This window comes from Nothobranchius furzeri, chromosome 9 (assembly GCF_043380555.1).
Source record: "Nothobranchius furzeri strain GRZ-AD chromosome 9, NfurGRZ-RIMD1, whole genome shotgun sequence".
Taxonomy (NCBI): Eukaryota; Metazoa; Chordata; class Actinopteri; order Cyprinodontiformes; family Nothobranchiidae; genus Nothobranchius; species Nothobranchius furzeri.
Window position 1 is genome coordinate 34,179,846 of NC_091749.1, and position 12,377 is coordinate 34,192,222.

Genomic DNA, 12,377 nt, shown 5'->3' on the forward strand with positions numbered 1-12,377 from the left:
GTAAGTTGACTTTTATAACTTTTTTAAAGTTTTATTTCCTAAGAAAGAAAAACTAAAAGCCCTAATTGATTTGTATATTTTACACATCAGTTTTTACATTTTAATTTTTAAATAAAAATAATTATTGCATTATTTCTACATTATTTACAAGCAAATATGGTGCAAAAGTCCACGTATTTCAGTAATTCAGCTTAGACTGAGAGACCATTTAAAGGCTCCGGAACACTTTGCGGGTGTTTTGCATTCATTAGCTGATTAGTGTGACACTTTGAGTCTAACTTTTCATGATATTCTAATTGAGATTAAAAATTAGGGGTTTTCATGAACTGTAAACTATAGCCACCACAGCTATAACAAATAACACCTTGAAAAATCTGACTTTCCTTGTAATGAGTCTGAATCATATACAGTGTTAGGCATCTTACGTTAAATGAGTAATTAGTTATAGTTACAAATTACTTTTTGCCAAAAGTATGTGAGTTAGTAACTAAGTTACCACATTGTGAAAGTAATTAGTTGCCATAGAAAAGTAATTGTAATGTTACTTTTATGTTCTATAATGCAGTTACGTCCTATAATCTCTAAAGTGGAAGATATTCCAACTGAATGATACTTACCAATTCTTACTAATTAGTTCATTCAGCAAGATTGTTCTTAACTTCAATGTTAATTTCTACTAAGAACAATAAAACTATAGATACCTGGAATATATATCCAGTCTGCCTAATAAATGTTTTTTAAAAAGCCACCTTTGGAGTTTAGGGATTCTGAATTATCTCTAAATTAATTCCTTCTCGTGCAGTTATTATTATGGAAATCCTTAGTTTCTACAACATAGCTGTTGATGTCCTCATTTGCAGTTTTGATTATTAAAAACACGATTAGTACTAGAATAAAGTTATTTTTTATATAAAATAGGAATTACTGTGAGGTCTGATTGTTGTTTAGATGACAAAACAGCTTGCCATAGTGTTTTCACTCGTATTCTCACTTTCTGATGCACTGTTTAGTTTTTCTTTCCTCCTCTTTTACAGATTTGTCCCCATCAATACTTACAGGTCCATCGCGTTAATGTAATAATTGTCCCAGGCATTTAGAGCATGCCACCTCCTTCCCTGCTTTCACAAGTTTTTTTTTCTCCCCAGAAGAAGCTACAATGATGTTCTGATGAGCTGTGGTGCCCTCATGGAGGGGGCCGTCGGCTTGAACACTGTTGCTAACCACTTAAACATTCTCCCTCTCCTGATAACATTTTACCTTCTTTGACATTGAATGTGCTACTACTAGTTTACCCATTTAATTATAGATTCACTAGGATAAATACAATAAAGTTTATCTCCCACCAAATAGAATATTTACTAAGATGTAACCGTAGAAACATTACTTGATATATATGTTGTGTGTGTGTGTGTGTGTGTGTGTGTGTGTGTGTGTGTGTGTGTGTGTGTGTGTGTGTGTGTGTTTGTGTGTGTGTGTGTGTGTGTGTGTGTGTGTGCGTGTGTGCGTGTGTGCGTGCGCGTGCGTGTGTCTTCTCGATCCCCAGTGAGCCGTGGGGGATGGCTGCTTATACTGAGCCAGGATCCTCTGGAGGTTTCTTGTTAAAAGGGAGTTTTCCTCTCCACTGTCGCTGAATGCTTGCTTAGTATAAGGATTGCTGTAAAGTCACTGACACCAGTCAGTGACTTGATGCAATTTGCTGGGTTTCTTATATTGCAAACTTGGTAACACTTTACAATAAGGGTGCCTTTATTAACATTACTTAGTGCATTATTAAGCATTACTAAACCATCAAATAAAGTGTTAACAACTGCTATTATGCATTACATAGCATTACTAAACATGTTATTTAATGCATTATCAAGCAGTTACCTAAAGTCTATTACTGAATCTTAGTTAATGCAGTACTAAGCTTTAAATAACACTTGCATTATTTAATTACGTTGCATCATGTGTGTTAATTACCGTGTCAGTTAATGTGTTAATTAACCCTTAATAATTATTAAAGTTATCATTTATTATGATTGTGTATTTGCAGTGAATAAGCAATAAGTAACAGCCAACTAATGCATCCACTTATTCTACTCTGCACTTTGGATGTTACTTGGATGGCCATTACTAAACAATTAATTAATGTCTTACTACTGCTGAACTGTGTTTGTCATCAGGAAGCCCTTACCTGACCTTAGGTAAGGTAAAAACATTGATCCCATTTGGAAACACTTTTTAAATGCTTAATAGATGCCTAAGCATTACTTAAGCATTACGTAACCATAATTAATGATTACTGAATGAATTTTGGACCTTTATTGTAAAGCTTAAACATGTATCTCTTAGGAAACACTTTCTAAATGCCTAATAGACTCATAAGCATTACTTAAGCACTACCTAACCGTAGTTAAACATTACCAAATGAATTTTTGACCCTTATTGTAAAGTGTCAACATTTATCCATTTATAAACACTTTCTAAATGCTTAATAGATGCCTTACTTTACCGTAATTAATCATTATTGAATGAATTTTGGACCCTTAGGTTCGGTAATAGACTTTAGGTAACTGCTTAATAATGCATTAAATAATATGTATAGTAATGCTATGTAATGCATAAAAGCAGTTATTAACACTTTATTTAATGGTTTATTAATGCTTAATAATGCACTAGGTAATGTTAATAAAGGGACCCCTATTGGAAAGTGTTACCGGAAACTTTTTTCTGATTGGATTAATGAACTGACCTGTAATGGAATGTTTATTATGTGAAGTGCCTTGAGACGACTCTTGTCATGATTTGGCGCTGTATAAATAAATTTGAATTGAATTGAATTTCACAGCGATCGGAGGAATACTGTGTTTGTGTGTGTGTGTGTGCACATTATAGTAACGCGCCACTTTACATGCCCAGTAACGGCATTGCAAAAATGGGAAAAGTAATTAATTAGATTACTCTGTTACCTAAAAAGGAATGTCGTTAGTAACGCCGTTATACTTAAATGTTGTTATTCCCAACACTGCTCATATATTAGATTCACCTTTTATGTTGAATCACTTAAATAAATTAACTTTGGCACAATTTGCTAATTGTTCGAGTTTCACCTGTATTCACATAACAGGTTCTCTTCAGAGAAACGTCCCCACAGCAAGCTGGACCCTTGTCCCATACTGTGGTTGGGTTGCGTCCCTGGACCCAGTACGACTTCAGCGTCTGTACTCACAACACAGCTGGAAAAACCTGCAGCTCCTGGGTAACCATAACAACCAAGCAAGCCCCTCCTCGTGGCCTAGCCTCTCCTACAGTGAGTCATATCCAAGGCCGACCCAGTGAGGTGGTAGTGTCCTGGGCCCCTCCCTTAGAACCCAACGGGGTTCTACGGTCCTACAGAATCCAGAGAAACAAAGTCATTTTTTCATTCAGTTTTGACCCAACTGTCCTCAACTACACAGATGAAGACCTGCAGCCTTTTTCAACATACAGGTGTTTCCTTTTTATTTGAGTTGTTTTATTTTTCTAGCATTTAAAACTGAACAGTAAAAAGACTGATTTTTGTTCTACTTGCTTTCTCCTTACAGTTACTCAATAATCTCCTGCACTTCTGAGGGATGCATCACCAGTCCTCAGACACACATCACAACACTCGAGGCCCCACCTGCGACAGTGGCGGCCCCCACGGTGGGCGCCGTAACATCCAGCAGCCTAAACATTTCCTGGAGCAAACCTCTGACACAGAATGGAGAGGTGACAGATTATGCCCTGAAACTCAATAACCAGGAGGTTTATCGTGGGAAAGACCTCAGCACGGTGCTGTCTGGCCTGCAGCCTCATACGTCATATCAGCTGGTTCTGCTGGCCTGTACTCGGGGAGGCTGCACCTCCAGTGTCTCAACAACTGCAGATACGGAGGAGGCTCCTCCGACCAATCTGGACCCCCCAGCTATTAAGGTGTTATCATCATCTCAGACGTGGATTTCAAAATATTAAGTAAAAATCAGTTGTGAATGAAATTTTATTCAACTTGAGCGTTTTTCATCATTCCCTGTTTCTTTTAAATTACAGTATAAATTTTTACTTTTATTTTGAATTCTTTGTCCAAAACTTTCTTTTCACATACAGATTTTAAAATAGTCATAAAATGTTAATTCACCTGATTTCATCATTTAAAGGTTACTGGCCCAGAGTCAGTGGAGATTACCTGGAGACCACCAGAGTTCCCTAATGGCATCATCACTGGGTATGAGCTCCGTAGAGATGGTGAAGTCATTTATGTTGGTTCAGAGACCCATTACCACGACTTCACCCTCGTGCCAAGCATGGAATACAGCTACGTTGTCATTGCCAACAACAGCAGAGGCGCTGTGAGCAGCGAGGTAGCTACAGCAAAGACTCACCCATCAGCCCCATCTGGTGTGGGTCTCCCAATAGTCACGCCCCTGAAGGCAAACCAGGTTCATCGTTTGTTTATGAAGTCTTTTAGAACAGCTGGATTTTAGAAAACTTTGTCTTAATGCTATTATTGTCTTTATCTGACAAGGTGAGAGTAGAGTGGCAGATACCAGCCCGTCCTAATGGAGACCTTGTTGGGTACAACGTGCATCTAAGAGATCCAGTCCAACTTCACGTCCTCAGCACTGCAATAAGTCCAAATGACCGTATCTTCTCTGAGAGACAAACCATTCTGCATGGGCTGGCTCCCTACCACCGGTTAGTCACACCATCCATCTGTTCATGTTCTATACCTTCAGTCCCTCCGCCTCATTCATGGCCATATACTGGAGTCACATAATGTAGTCTACTCCCAACTTTCAGAAGGATCACCTTGTGTTGCCTTTAGATCTTTGATGTGAAGCAGCTAAAACATTGACTTTAAGGTAGCCATTAAATTGTTTTGAAGAGGTTTGCAATGGAAAGGAAATAACCAATACACACACAGAGAGAGCTATCTGTAGCCTGCATGGCCCCACCCACCTTGCGCACGAGCTGTTGACCCCTTTCCACTCTAGTTGAAGGTGGCACTGCTGGCGTAGCCAGTTTTGGTCCTGGAGGTGTGCTATCTAACACATTTTAGTTGTTTCTCCCCTCAAACACACCTGTTTCAGTCAGCAGGTCGTTAATAGGCCTCTGTAGAGCTTGATGGAAATTCAACCATTGAATCAAGTGTGTTGGAGCGGGGAAACAACTAAAACATGCTGTACAGTGGCCCTCCAGAACCAGGATTGAGCACCCATTTGGACTGCATCCAGAAAGAACAAAAATATCCACACGGAGAAACAATTTTCACCTGGATGCAGTCAAGCTGCTGAACTTCACCACCAAAAAGCTGCTGCAGGTGTCATGACGCTGCCACATACTGCACTCATTTTGTAGTAATTAGTTGCCATATTATTCTAATTTTTAAATTCTTGTTTCTTTTTATTGTTTTTTGTTTTTATCCATCTGAGACCTGTTGAATTGTTTTGATTCCTCCAAAATTTTCACTTACTCGGAGTCAGAAGAAACAGAATTAAATAGAAATAAATATTTGGACAAATTGCTATGAAATGAGATTAGATTTACTTTAAGACGACAGAAATACTTTGTAACTGGTGCTTCTCATAGCTATTATATTAGCTCCTCTGTCTTATGGAACCATGAGCCTAACCAGTATCTACTAAAACTGACCTTAGTGCAATGACATCACACTGTAACAGCAAGAAAACAGCATTTATATGTTTACAATTTAAACAGGACAGGTTTTCTTTCTCTCGCCTGAAGAAGAGGCAATTTTATGGATCCGAATGTCTCATAAATAGTCTGGTTTACTTTTATTTTTACATGTGACACAATTTACAGCAGCTGTTTAACCTCATCTTATGGGAAGGAGGGGTTATTAGTCTGCAAAAATGTTCAGGTAGGGGGCAGGTGTGTCAACATGTCTATGCGAATGCTTTAGTTGCAGCATATTGTTGCATTACAAGATGAGCAGTGTCACAGTTCCAGTGGTTTTAATGTTGTGGCTGACTCATCTGTGGTTTAATTTCCTTTAGAGGATCATTTCTTGTTAAGACATCAAGTAAAACAGACTCAAATCTTTGTTTTTTCTTAAGGAATGAACACAAATCAACAATATTTTAACGACTCTGCTTTAAATTACTGAGACATATAATGTAAAATATGAGGCGGAATAAAGAAGAAACAAAGAAGTGGGAGAGTGCTGCCTTTTGGTAACAGAAAATGTTTTATAAACAAAAACTCACAACACAATGATGTTTTCACTGAAGTTGGGTTACCGTGGTTACGGGTTTTTATTTTATACATCAGAAGTGTTAATTGTTTAGTCAGTTTTTAGCCACATTTACTCATTTATATCTACAATGTGTCTGTAGGTATGAAGTGAGAGTGGAGGCTTGTACATCACTGGGCTGCTCCTCCAGTGACTGGACCTCGGTGCTCACGCTGGAGGCTCCCCCTGCTGGACAGCTGGCACCACTTCTAGAACTCCAACCTGACCCGCACACCAGCCTCCAGACAAGCTTTGTCCTCACCTGGTTCCCTCCTCTTCAGCCAAATGGCAGAGTCCTGCATTACGAGGTGCACCGGAGGCCACACGCCTCAGCTGATGCCAACAATACTGATGATGCAGCAACAGTTGTCTTCAGAAATGTCTCCATGTCTTATAAGGACAGAGGACTGCAGCCCTACACTTTGTACCAATACCAGGTATAGAATTATTTAGTATTACTTACATTTTTTAAGTAAATAAAAACCAAATATTTACAATACGGACACTAAAAAGTGAAGGGTTCTTGAGAGTTTATTCTTATAAACTTTATATGTTTTACAAGACCTATTGATGTGAGTGAGAAAATCATACAAACTGTTTCACATCAGAAATACCCCAAAAATGCTGTTTATTCAGATTTAAACGTTTAGGGTCAAAATGTGTCACTCTGAGTTCCTTTTGCGGACAAAATGAATGTTTTTGAATGAATTTATAGATGTAAAAGCCAATTTTAACACACACAGACCACAATCAAGCATCAACTAATGCAGCGTGCAAATACACCGACCACCGCAGACTCTGAAACACACACACACAAGTAATCAGACATGTGTTAAATGGAGCAGTCCATATTTATGCTGTTGTGTTTGTGCACTGGTACACTAATTGACAGGTTAGCCCTTTGGAAGCAACAATAACATTAGCATTCCTGTCTGTCAGATGTACGAGCCGAGGCCGGAGAACGGAGATAATTGATTGAGTTTGCCTGATTGTGGTGCTGTCTTTATTTACGAGTTCTAATTTATGACATGAGGAGGGAGGGAAGGAGGAGCTTTGGGAGATGACGAGCGGGCAACAGGGCTATTAATCACTGGGCCCTCTGAGCACCCCACTTCCTGATTACCAGCCAGCCAATCGAATTAACTGTTAGCCTGCTTGGTAACAGAGCTTGTATTGGAAAGACCTTTTAATGGTGACCGCTACACGTCCCTGGAGGACTTACCAGTGTGGGATTGGAGTATGTGGACAAGTTGTTGTTTTATGTGTGCATGTGTTTGTGTGTGTCTGGACGCAGGTACACGGCAGTACTTGGTTTGTTTGGGAGTGCTTGTAAACATGAGTGGTTTCATTGTGCAGGAAGTGGTTGTGATGAATGAATTTTTCACCTGAAAGTTGTTTTGAAACCCCTTCATAGCAGTTTTCAGTCCCAGAGTGTGGTTTGAGCAGTCTGTATACACACAGACTCATCAAACTGTTCACTTACCTTCTAACGTACCTTTTCTTCTTGTTTAACTGTCAAACGTCACACTTTTCTCGCTACGTGTTTCAAGCGCACACAAGGACGAGTCCGTATCAGTTTAGTGCACCACAGCTCATAGAGAGAAATCATATTAGGCTAATTACACTGGGTCATAAGCTCCTATTGACAGCTTTATGCGTGCTTTTAATTACTGCCCACTTTCACACAACTTAGCCCCTTCACCCCCAGTAGATGCTCCCGCCAAGTTATCGTGTCAGCCTATCAGAGCTCTAAAATCCAGTCCGCAGCCCCGCCATCCAATAAAAAGGCTGGAATACTGTCTGGACGTACGCTGAAGTTGTTTGTTGCCATGGCGGCTCTTCTGCTGCCACGGCGACTAACGGGATATATTTTTATTTTGTGTCTAACAAGCCAAATCACGGCCCAATAAGAAGCAGGAAGATGAGAGTGGAGAGGAGGCCACATAAAGTTTGTAGATGATATACGGCAAAGGCACGAGTTCTACCTTTTAGCTCTGGATCAAGGGCAAGGTGATCCGTGCCGACGCTAAATTTGAACGTTTATTTTCTTTTCTGACTATGTGGCAAAAACTTTTTAATCTCACTCAGTCTTACGTCATGTTGGGGTGGTAACCTTATTGCTATGGTGGGGAAGAACATGGTTGTTGCTGGGTAGAGATGCTTAACCGTTAAATTTTCTGATTGGAGAGGAATAAACAAAAAAAAGTTTTAAGCAACAGAACAGAAACTGAAGACAGTAAAATCAGCATCTTCCTGGAAACAGTAACTCAAACTTGGAAAACTCAGAGTAGAATTAACTCTGTATTGTTTTCTTTCTTATGCCTTGGCCTTGTTGTCATTTTAAAATTCTAAATTAATTTGAAGCCTCAGCCCAAGTTTCCTTTAATTTCCTTAATTTCCCAAAGCACAAGCACACCGACTGTATTTTTGACAGTAATATATTTTCTTTATTTTTTTATTTTTATTCCTTGAACTTCACATCTGTAAATACATGAATGTGATTTTAACTTTTGTTATTTCATCTAAACATCAACACAATAGCCTGGAGATAAACAGCCACAAAATAAATGGAGTATTGCTGTTTGACTTTAATTTAAGGATTTGTTTGTTTTGTTTTGGGAGAAACTACATATTAACATAATCAATCTCATGTCCAGGTTTGAAGTTTTTCTTTGATGTAACAAAAAAGCTTTTATTACATGATCTTGAAAAAAGGTTTGAGAGCTCACGGTAGAAATCTAAGGAGGAGAGGATGTTTGTTCAAATCAAAAGCTATTTTAAAACGTTTCCAGGTCTGGTAACGTTTATTTTTTTATTGGAGTCAGATGAAGGCTAGAAATCAGACCATGCATGTGAGCAAGTGTGAAAACTAACAAACATTGTTCTTGAACAGTGAAATAAACATAAAGTCTCTTGAGGATCAAACACTTTACATCTAATTCTACGGTGAGGGTTTTTACCTCAGCATAAACGAATGTTTTTCCACAAAGAAATAATGACTAAAGCCTGATAAAGTATGGAGATGAAGTCATTCTTGTTTTGGTGTTTGAGCTTAAAAATGTTTGCATTAATAAAAATAAAAAACGTGTTGTCCAAATTCATTTGGAGTAAAAATGTAAGAAAGATAAGAACATCTGTAACAGTACATTTTTTATTAATATGTTTGTTAATATTCTGTTAGAATTGATTATAGTTTTTTGTGAAAAAGTTAAAATTATTTCTTTGTACTTTTAAAACCAGTTAGACCTTCTCAAGTAAGTTAGCATGATAGACTGTCAAATTGCTAAATTAGAACCATCAAATAATATAAGCATGGCCTAAATCTGCCAGTCTACCTCTAGAAGGTCTGCTGGAGCGCTGCTTCCATACCGATTTGTCTTTTTACACAGATTTTAGGCAGAAACACCACTGAAATCCGCTTAAATGTGGCCCATGAGTTGATGTCAGAATAAAGAATCATCCCAGGTGAATAAGGGATAATATTTGGTCACATAAAACCAGTGATTTGGTCCTCCTCTGCTTCAGTTTGGTTTAGTGTCTGCAAACACAGCTGACTAAAAGTTACCTTTACGTTTGAAACAGAAGCTTTTTTTTTTGTTTGTTTTCAGTAAAATGATGAGTACCTAAAGACCAGGTGGAACCTTTCCACAAAACACCAAAATAAAACTCCTTCTGGTCCCTCTGCTGCTGTCTCCTTGCATCTCACCGACCCCCTCGTCCCTCTTTCCTTCCCCCAATCCATCGCCTCTCCGTCTTCTCTTCTTCTTTCCCCTCTCCCATCTCAGTCCATCTGTGCTGTCACTTAGATCAATCAGTCTGATTGATTACGGCCTAATTGACTATTATTGAGGTTAATTCAACTCTTAACACACACGCACACTCACTCGTGCACACCTAAAACTCGCAGTGGCCGACGCAAACAACAAGCTGTGCACGCAGATACACACTTCGAACGCTAAAGCTCAAACCCATCCATCTGACTTCTGCACTGCTTCTGACAGGCTACAGATGACTTACACATGCAAATCTTCACCCCGACTGACCCTGTGCTGTGTACACCTTCTAATTATACCCAACCCAAGCACACAAATAAGATTACCGTGTGTGTGTGTGTGTGTGTGTGTGTGTGTGTGTGTGTGTGTGTGTGTGTGTGTGTGTGTGTGTGTGTGTGTGTGTGTGTGTGTGTGTGTGTGTGTGTGTGTGTGTGAGAGAGAGAGAGAGAGAGAGAGAGAGAGAGAGAGAGAGAGAGAGAGAGAGAGAGAGAGAGAGAGAGAGAGAGAGAGAGAGAGAGAGAGAGAGAGAGAGAGAGAGAGAGAGAGAGAGAGAGAGAGAGAGAAAATAACTCCTTGATGAAGGTGAAAAGTAATTGTCATGCAGATATGTTGGTATTGGGCTGCATGGTGAAAAGGTTGCTGATGGTAGTTTTGATGGATGGTCCAATGAATTGACTCTCGCTCATCCGTTGGTCTTGTGGATATCGGTTAATTAAGAGAAGCCCTCATCAGTAAGAGTTCATCAAATGCATTTACAATGAAAGAAAAAAATAAGTTTGTATCACAGCTTGGGTCACATGTTTATTATCTGCTTCGTACTGAAGTGAAATGTGATGACATTATTAGCTGACGGTGTGTGATTTGTGACCCAACAGGTGTGGGCGGTGAATTCTGCTGGTTATGCTGCCAGTCCATGGGTCAGTGGAAGAACCGGACCTGCCCCGCCTGAAGGAGTTGACCCGCCTATTTTTCTGCATGTTTCTGCAACCTCAGCTGTAGTGGAGATCCGTCCTCCAGCCCAGCCCAATGGGATTGTTGGTCTTTACAGGGTTTTCTCTCTGGACCACAACACCACCACCCTGACTCTGGTAATGCAAACACACTGAAACTCAATAAAAACTTAACAACCAATATTTAATCTCCATATGTGATAATTATTGTTGTGTTGCCACTGACACGCAGCAGAAGTTCTAAACATCTCTATTTGTCTCAGAATGACTTTACATTGTTCACAAAGATGTCTAAAAGGTTGGAAAAGAGTAGATGCACCATGGAAGGAGAGTTGTTGTTGTAGAACTCCGGAGACCTCTATGTGGCAACATGAAAGCATAGTTTTTTTTACAGTTTATTTATTTATTTAATTTTTGTATATATTTACAATTAATTATCAATAAATCTGTTCCACTTGGATTCAAAAGTCTGTTATGTGGATGCTATTGATCTAGGAAATATATGAATATTTAGGCTAAAAATTTAATTGGAATACATTTCCGGTGCCTCAGGGGGGAACACATTGCGCTACCAACACTATCTATAGTGGGGACGGTGTGCTGCTGACCTCTACTCAGGACTTTGTGGATCGGTGGACAGAATACTTCGAAGACCTCCTCAATCCCACCGACACGTCTTCCAGTGAGGAAGCAGAGTCTGGGGACTTTGGGTTGGCCTCTCAAATCTCTGGTGCTGAGGTCACTGAGGTGGTTAAAAAGCTCCTCTGTGGCAAGGCTCCAGGGGTGGATGAGATCCGCCCGGAGTTCCTTAAGGCTCTAGATGTTGTGGGGCTGTGTTGGCTGACGCGGCTCTGCAATATCGCGTGGACATCGGGGGCAGTCCCACTGGACTGGCAGACCGGGGTGGTGGTCCCCTTATTTAAAAAGGGGGACTGCAGGGTGTGTTCCAACTACAGGCGGATCACACTCCTGAGCCTTCCTGGTAAGGTCTATTCAGGGGTTCAGGAGAGGAGGGTCCGTCGGATTGTTGAACCTCAGATTCAGGAGGAGCAATGTGGTTTTCATCCTGGCCGTGGAACACCGGACCAGCTCCATACCCTTAGGGGGACCTTGGAGGGTGCGTGGGAAATTTTGCGCTCGTGCACGTGTTGTGCACAGGCGACCCAGCGACGCGATCCCAGAAAGTTGAAACATTTTCAACTTTTCATCGCTGTCGCTCGGACGAGAACCAATCAGCGGAGGTTTCATTCACTGACCAATGAGCGGACAGGATGCTCCGTACATCTCCAAGTAAACATGGAGTAGAAGTTGATTATTATTATGTTTTATAGTAAAATCAGAAGTAAGATTTCACATAACTCTAGCAGCACCTTGTGAAGCATCATATCTACCGCTTTATTA

General features: G+C 40.0%; 1 protein-coding gene across 3 annotated transcripts in view; it reads left to right on the top strand.

Moving 5' to 3' along the window:
• ush2a (Usher syndrome 2A (autosomal recessive, mild)) overlaps nucleotides 1-12,377 on the top strand; it is a 380,755-nt gene that overhangs the window by 356,333 nt on the left and 12,045 nt on the right. For all 3 annotated transcript variants that reach the window (XM_070554793.1, XM_070554794.1, XM_070554795.1), the window contains exons 78-83: nucleotides 3,110-3,471; nucleotides 3,567-3,936; nucleotides 4,158-4,439; nucleotides 4,526-4,695; nucleotides 6,357-6,690; nucleotides 10,902-11,114. In XM_070554793.1, coding sequence (XP_070410894.1) covers nucleotides 3,110-3,471; nucleotides 3,567-3,936; nucleotides 4,158-4,439; nucleotides 4,526-4,695; nucleotides 6,357-6,690; nucleotides 10,902-11,114 — 1,731 coding nt within the window. The remainder of the gene's footprint in view (nucleotides 1-3,109; nucleotides 3,472-3,566; nucleotides 3,937-4,157; nucleotides 4,440-4,525; nucleotides 4,696-6,356; nucleotides 6,691-10,901; nucleotides 11,115-12,377) is intronic.